Source organism: Paralichthys olivaceus, chromosome 20 (genome assembly GCF_024713975.1).
Source record: "Paralichthys olivaceus isolate ysfri-2021 chromosome 20, ASM2471397v2, whole genome shotgun sequence".
In the NCBI taxonomy this organism is placed as follows: domain Eukaryota; kingdom Metazoa; phylum Chordata; class Actinopteri; order Pleuronectiformes; family Paralichthyidae; genus Paralichthys; species Paralichthys olivaceus.
The window spans coordinates 19008415-19016101 of NC_091112.1; the positions used below are offsets into that span (position 1 = coordinate 19008415).

A 7687-nucleotide genomic window follows, 5' to 3' on the forward strand; every position below is an offset into this window, starting at 1 on the left:
TTCTATCACCTTGTCTTTTATCGTGACGATGAACAAAGAAGACAACAGAACAGAACAGACAAAATGAACTCTGCGTGTTTCATAGCACTGCATATTCACCCCTACAAGCACATTGTATGAAACAAACCGCAAAGTAAAAAGTAACAGTGTTTAAAAAGTAAAACAGCACCAGGATGAGGGTCTGGGACAGTCATTGGTGTAAAGAAGTTACTGTACATCTCCATCTGAGCCCATGATGTGTCCGACGAGGTTTGAGTTTAAATCCCTTTGAGATAACTTTGTATGAAATATGTATAACAGGTCTTGATTTGATGTGTGTTTTAAATTTATATACAGAAATAATATTCTAGCTTAACATGCTACAGCCATGCTAAAGCTGCAGCATTTATACAGTGAGTGCTTTGATATATCAATGTCAACAACATAGGACAACAGCTCTTTGATATAAAGCCTTGAAATAGATCAAAGCAGAATCATACTCAACAACCATTAGTTGACGTCAGCTCCATGACATTCTTATGAAGACTTCTTTAAACCGCCACTGACGACTTCAGTAGACCAGTGCTTCGCAGCAAATATACTTTACAACAACTCTGTACTTTTACAGATTTTAAAAGCAAACCTGTGTAAATAACTTAAATTAATTCAGCTCTTTGAATGTATCTGAAGTTAGAGTGGGACTGTGTTTTTACCTGTTATATGTATATTTATATTTTTCAGGCACTTGGAAAAATGAAGTCTGAAAGATCTCATGCCAGCTGCCCAATCATCCTGGAGGAAACTGGTTTAGCTGCTGAGAACGTTTTTCTAGCTGCTGAGAATGCTGTTCTAGCTCCTGAGAACGCTGTTCTAGCTCTTGGAAATGCTGCTCTAGCTGCTGAGAACGCTGTTCTAGCTGCTGAGATTGCTGTTCTAACCAGTGAGAAAGCTGCTATAGCTGCTGAGAAAGTTGCTCTAACTGCTAATAACAATACTCTAACTCCTGAGGTCACTGCTCTAGTTGATGAAAAAGCTGATCTAGTTGCTACGAAAGCTACTCTAACTGCTTCAAATGCTGCTCTGACTTGTGAGAACATTACTACAGCTCCTGAGATCGCTGTTCTAATTACTGAGACCACTGCTCTAGCTGATGAAGTGGCTGCTTTAGCTATTGAGAATACTGCGCTAACTCAAGAAAATAATTCTTTGGAGAGGATGCTGGCTGCTAAAAATGCAGCTCAGGCTGAAGACAATGCTGCAGCAAGAGCTGCTCTGGTAGAGCAAAAGACTGCACTGAAGTGGCAGATGGACTATTTGGCCTCACTGCTGTGTAAGGCCACATTCGACTTGGCCGACAGGGAGAAGTCTCTGGAAACAGCAAGAGCCAGAGAGGAAGAGTTGGATAAGGAGAAGGAGCTGGAATCTCTGAAGGAGGTGAGAGAGGATCTGATAACCCAGATCAGGAAAACAGAGGAGGAGTTGTCTTATAAGCAGGATGACGAAAAAATCCTGATCCAGCAGAACTCTGAGCTTCAGGTACGTTACATCAGATAATTTTAGATTGGAATTATATGGATTGCAGCTTTGTTTCATGTTATAGATTTTGAAGAAGAAGACAATGCTGACACTGATGTTTTCTCTTTTCATGAACTTGCAGACCAACTCGTACAAGGAGAAGGTCAAAAAGGAGAAGAAAGAGAAGAAGAAGCAGGAAAAGAAAGAGCAACTGGAGAGAGAGAAGAAGGAGAGAGAAGAACAGAAGAAGAGAGAGAAGAAGGAGAGAGAAGAACTGAAGAAGAGAGAGAAGAAGGAGAGAGAAGAACTGAAGAAGAGAGAGAAGGAGAAGAAGGAGAGAGAAGAACTGAAGAAGAGAGAGAAGGAGAAGAAGGAGAGAGAAGAACAGAAGAAGAGAGAGAAGAAGGAGAGAGAAGAACTGAAGAAGAGAAAGAAGGAGAGAAAAGAACTGAAGAAGAGAGAGAAGAAGGAGAGAGAAGAACTGAAGAAGAGAGAGAAGAAGGAGAGAGAAGAACTGAAGAAGAGAGAGAAGAAGGAGAAGAAGGAGACAGAAGAACTGAAGAAGAGAGAGAAGGAAGAAATATCTCATGCCATCTACTCAGGACTCAGTCAAACCCTCTGCGCTGCCCTCCTGGAGAAAACTGCTCTAACTCCTGAGATCGCTGCTCTAGCTGCTGGGAAAGCTGCTCTTGCTGCAGAGAATGCCGCTCTAGCGCCTGACAGCGCTGCTCTAACTGCTGAGAACAATGTTCTAGTTGCTGAGAATGCTGCTCTTACTGCTGAGGGAGCTGCTCTAGCTGCTGAGAATGCTGCCCTAGCTTCTGAGAATGCTGCTCTAATTGGTGAGAAAGCTGCTCTAGCTGCTGAAAAAGCTGCTCTAACCGCTGAGAACTTGATTCTAGCTGATGAGAGCGTTGCTCTAGCTGCAGAGATTTCTGCTATAACTGCTGAGATCCATACTCTAATTGTTGAGTCCAATGCTCTAATTGCTACGAACATTGCTCTAACTGCTGTGAAGGCTGCTCAAGCTCCAGAGGTAACAGCTCTAACTGCTGAGAAGGCTGCTCTAGTTGCTGAGAAGGATGCTCTTGCTGATGAGAAGGAAGCTCTAAGTGGAGTAAGTAGTGTTCTGGAGAGGAAGCTGGCTGCTCAGAATGCAGCTCTGGCCGAAGACAAAGCTGCAGCAAGGGCTGCTCTGGCAAAACAAAAGACTGCACTGACAAAGCAGCTAGACTATTATGCCTCACTGCTGTGTCATGCCACACACGACTTGGCCGACAGGGAGAACTCTCTGCAAACAGTAGGAGCCAGAGTAGAAGAATTGGAGAAGGAGCTCGAAGATCTGAAGACGACAATGAAAGTAAAACAGGAAGCAAGATTCAAACAGAAACTAGATCAGGGAGACAAAGGAGAAGACGCAAAATTGATCCAGCAGAACTCTGAGCTTCAGGTACGTTACATCAGATCATTTTAGATTTTATATGGATTGTAGGGTTGTTTCATGTTTAGACTTTGAAGAAAATGCTGACATTATGTTTTCTCTGTCTTTTCAGGAACTCTCATTGAAGACCGACTCGTACAAGGAAAAGGTCAAAAAGGAGGAAAAGGAGAAGAAAGAGAAAAAGAAGCAGGAAAACAAAGAGCAACTGGAAAGAGAAAAGAAGGAGAAAGAAGAACTGAAGCAGAGAGAGGAGAGAGAAGAGAAACACATGAGGAAGCTGTTCCCGTGTTTTGTCATTAAAGGCTGGAACTCGTCCTAATCTCACGCTCCTTCCAAAATACTTGCCGCAGTCACAACATCTCATCCAGAAAGCTGTGTACTCCCTCACCAACTTCTCCCTTGTCAACCAGTTCTATTAAATTCATTTTAAACTTACAGAAATGTTGTATTCTGACTATAGATACTATAAATACTGTTGATGTTGATTGCGTTGCACGAGACGGTTTGAAAGAAGATCTTGACATGAGAGCAGGGGAGCAGAGGAGCAACAGCTATGTCCATCCACTCCATAATACGTAAATTGAATGTTAATTGCGTAGAAATTAATACGGGCTTCAACTTTGTTGGGATGTTATAATCACATTGTTGAGATAGTAAATAAACCAATGTGTTATAATGAGCTACACAAATGCTAAGCTGTCTCAGTCCTGCGTGTCTCTCATGAGGCAGCTCAAGTGCAGTCTTTTAAACCAGGAGGATCAATCAGCTAACAGCTCACATCTACACTGGTTGATCCTCTGGTACAGGTGAAGCTGCTCTCCCAGGCCCCTAACCTCCACAGTAATGTTATGTAATATATTTTCACTTCATTTTTGTTTAATGGGGTTCATCTTAATTACACCTCTGATGCTAAAACATCAACCACAAAGGAGACAGCACCTGGCTGGTGCATGTTTGTCGCCATTTGTTGATGAGTCAAACATTCAATCTGTTTAGCTGCTAAATGTAAAGTAGAACATTACTGACTAACTCACCGCTGTGAGCATGTTCCAGATTTTGACTTACATCCATACTTTATTTTAATATTTTATCTTTCATTTCAGATATCTCTGATCCTGGAACCTGCGAACAACAACTTTTACTATTATTACTATTATTTATTACAATATCTCAGTAATTAATTATAATATGAATTGTGCCTGTTATCAATAAAAATTAATAATCTTTACACTGTTGTTTACTTTTTAACTAGTCAAATATGATAATTGATGGCGCTCAAGTGTCCCTGGTCTTTCTCTCCCACCCCTCTCCCCTACTTCCCCCTCCCCACTATCCCTCAATCTTCTCTCCCCTCTTTTGCACTCATCTCTCCTCTCCTCCCCCGTTTTCTTTGCTCCCCCCAACCGGTCGAGGCAGATGACCGCCCACATTGAGCCTGGTACTTCTAGAGGTTTCTCTCTGTTAATGAGGGAGTTTTTCCTCCACAGTCGCTAAAGTGCTGCTCATTGTGGGAACTGTTGGGTTTCTCTATATTAATACGATTTTAAGGTCTTGACCTTTTTTGTAAAGTGCCTTGAGATAATGTAGATAGATATATAGATAGATTACTTTATTCATCACCAAAGGGAAATTAGGTAATGTATATTATGATGTGGTGCTATACAAATAAAATTGAATTGAATTGAACTGAATTATTGTCTTTACTTGTGAATGCTGATTACTGTTCAAACCAGTCAGTCTGGGTCTGCAGGTCTGGTTCAAGCTCTTCTGCACTTTGACATGAAGTCAAGATTATCAGTCCTCCTCCAAGTGTCATTTGGAAACCAAAACAAAAAGCTAACAGACAAAAGTCTGTAGAACAAAGTCCAAACAAAGAGATACAAGTATTCTAGTTGTAGCATATGTGACACCCACAAATGTATGGTCACAATTGTTGAGTTGTTTGAATTATTGTGTATTTTTCTATGGAAAAGGCCAGATTTAAATGTGTTTTCTATATTGGTTTTAGTAAGGTGCGTTTCACAACTCCACCACAAGAGGGAGTATGACCAAAGGTGAGCGCCAGTTGTAGTAAGCTGTGTCAGGCTTCCCTCTCTTAAACAGAGGACTGCCTGCTGAATGAACACAACTGACGGCTCTTGTCTGTACTTTCCTGTACCAAACAGGTTAGTAATGAGTGTTAATGTATCACAATGTATCCTGAAGGACTTATAAAGCCTTCTTGATGTTGTGAGTAAAGTTTGAGCATTAGAGTTTCCTTTAGAGAAACTGTCGATGTTTTCATTTGGTTGTATAGAGCTCCAGAGCATTTCTATTTCATTTCATTAATTTGATTTAGATTAACATCGTTAATTCATTGTACTGTGTTGATAAGGTAAAAATGTTAAATCTTATATCTTTGTATGGTAAAAAGACTGACGTTTGTTACTGTGAAGTCTGCATCATTGTGTAAAAATTGGGTAAAAGTGTTCAGGCATACAGTAGAGTAGGAAAGCTATGTCGAGCAAGCTGGGATATCTTTCGAGGCTGGTTGAAGCAGCATGGGGAAAATGTGTGTTTGAGTGCACATTGTTTGTTTACAGTGATTGGTAGTTTCGTTGTTACAGGTAATGATATACAGAGATGTAGAAGTACCAGATTTATGTTATGCTAACAGTAATATGTCTGTTAATTTGTGAAGTTGTGTATTGGTGGATATTATGTTTAATATTAGCCTGTTATTAAAAAACAGAGGACTGCCTGTTGAATGAACACAACTGTTTGTACTTTTCCTGTACAAAACAAGTAACTCATCCTGAGGCCTGTAACACATACGATCAGAAAAAAGCAGCTTTTACAACACAATATTAAACGAGTGGAGGGTTATTAAAACTAAGAACTACTCAAATATATATTGTAGAAAAACAGAAAGTGGAACTGGTTCACAGAAACCCGCCTTTGGTGACTAATGACTCATCTATCTCACAGACACACACAGCTCCGCCTACTGAACCGTCAAGGAAGAGGAAGTGTCACTGAAGAGAAGCGGAGAGAAGTTTCTCTTTAAGTATTTTTGTCTTAAAGTTTTTCACTTTTTAACCATGGCGTGTGATGGCTTGTCTGATGAGAGGATAGGAAAGGCCCTGATCAAAGATGTAATTGAGGAGGAACTGAAACACACAGCCTCAGACGACGTCCCGTCCCTCACCCTCTATACTGTGGAATTAAAGAATGAGGAGGACAAGCTTGTGGACCAGGTGAGCACATTGGTCCGCAAAATTGGTGACAAAATAAAGGATGACGTGGAGATCCGAGATGAAATAGACGGGCTTGCACGAGGCTTCAGGTGGGACAGATTTAACTCAGTGGCAAACAAGGTGCTTGAGGATGGGATCACCTGGGAGAGGATTGCTGTGCTAATCTATGTTGCCAGCAAGTTGGCAGTCAGAATGGTGGAGGCTCATATGCCTCAGTCAGTGATGGAGATCCTGAAGTGCACCGTGGACTTTTTCAAAAAACATCTCCTTTCCTGGATTTTGCAACGAGGAGGATGGATCTGCAGCTTCTCAGAGCTGGCGGTGGCGTCCATGCAGACCGCGTCATCCATGAGCTCTGACAGAGGAGGCCTTGTCATCACCTTCTTCGCCGGCATAGCTCTCGGAGGCTTCATCACCTGGAGACTGACCCGTTGACTCAGGGGCAGTTTGTTGGTGCAAACATTTTCAAAGAATTATTTTCTACTTTTCTAATTCTCTAGCAATTTCTCTGTAAAACTGGAAAACTTGGGGGTGACAGCAATGACACTAGGGCTGCCGGGGGGGGGGGGGGGGGGGGGGGGGGGGGGGGGGGGGGGGGGGGGGGGGGGGGGGGGGGGGGGGGGGGGGGGTTGGATTGTGAATGCTGATTACTGTTCAGACACTGTTCTGCACTTTGACATCATGTCAAGATTCTCAGTCCTCCTCCACCTGTTAAGACATGTCTGTCACACTTTAAAATGAGACTTTATAGTCACTGTGAAACTGATAAATGCTACTGTTCTAATATAACTGGAATGATTTACGGAACGGCTATTTTTCTATACATTGCAATACAAAATGGATGTTTTGTTTCAGTCTGATAAAATAAACATTTTAAAATAATATTTTGCTTTTCAATTTTTATACACATTGACCACCAAATGCAGCACTGCACTATTTCAGTTGATAAACAATTCACATACCAAGATGTGATGTTTTCAGTGTCTTGATAGTTTGAGTCTGATAATAAAGTTAAGGTGATTTATAACCATATCTAATAATAAAGATAAAGCAGAAATGCTTGACAGCAGATTTGGAATTATGTCGTTATAGGCTGACAGAAACAATTGGAAGGCACAAAAGCCATAGAGTGAAATAAAAGGATTTGTAGCTTACATATAAATAACTTGTCTTTCAAATGAGAAGAAGACCATGAAGCGTATTGTTCTCCTTTACTAACTTTTCAATTCAATTCAATTTTATTTATATAGCGCCAATTCATAATTTACATTATCTCAAGGCACTTTACATTTAAAGGTCAAGACCTTAAAACAATATTAACATAGAGAAACCCAACAGTTCCCACAATGAGCAAGCACAGGCGACTGTGGAGAGGAAAAACTCCCTCATTAACAGGGAGAAACCTCTGGCAGAACCAGGCTCAATGTGGGCGGTCATCTGCCTCGACCGGTTGGGGTGAGGAAAGAAAAGTAAGGGGGGAGGAAAGGAGAGATGGGTGGAAAGCGGGGGAGAGAAG

The 7687-nt window shown here is 41.4% G+C and overlaps 2 protein-coding genes across 2 annotated transcripts; both read left to right on the forward strand.

Moving 5' to 3' along the window:
- The first annotated feature begins 481 nt into the window (after positions 1–481).
- On the forward strand, positions 482–3376 carry LOC138405850 (calponin homology domain-containing protein DDB_G0272472-like). The gene is made up of 4 exons (XM_069515986.1): positions 482–626; positions 721–1515; positions 1637–2944; positions 3048–3376. Exons 2-4 carry the CDS (start codon positions 733–735, stop codon positions 3252–3254), a joined length of 2298 nt encoding a protein of 765 aa, XP_069372087.1. The 5' UTR covers positions 482–626; positions 721–732; the 3' UTR covers positions 3255–3376.
- Positions 3377–4995: 1619 nt separating this feature from the next.
- Positions 4996–7053, forward strand: LOC109631661 (apoptosis regulator BAX-like). The gene is made up of 2 exons (XM_020090532.2): positions 4996–5100; positions 5903–7053. The coding sequence occupies exon 2, from the start codon at positions 6016–6018 to the stop codon at positions 6604–6606; it is 591 nt and encodes a 196-aa protein (XP_019946091.2). The 5' UTR covers positions 4996–5100; positions 5903–6015; the 3' UTR covers positions 6607–7053.
- The last annotated feature ends 634 nt before the right edge of the window (positions 7054–7687 follow it).

Excerpts from the sequence above, each read along its gene's own strand:
- LOC138405850 (XM_069515986.1), top strand. The coding sequence starts at position 733 with ATGAAGTCTGAAAGATCTCATGCCAGCTGCCCAATCATCCTGGAGGAA. Across the intron at positions 1,516-1,636 it reads AGCAGAACTCTGAGCTTCAG|ACCAACTCGTACAAGGAGAA; the intron begins GTACGTTACATC and ends ATGAACTTGCAG. Across the intron at positions 2,945-3,047 it reads AGCAGAACTCTGAGCTTCAG|GAACTCTCATTGAAGACCGA; the intron begins GTACGTTACATC and ends CTGTCTTTTCAG.
- LOC109631661 (XM_020090532.2), top strand. The coding sequence starts at position 6,016 with ATGGCGTGTGATGGCTTGTCTGATGAGAGGATAGGAAAGGCCCTGATC.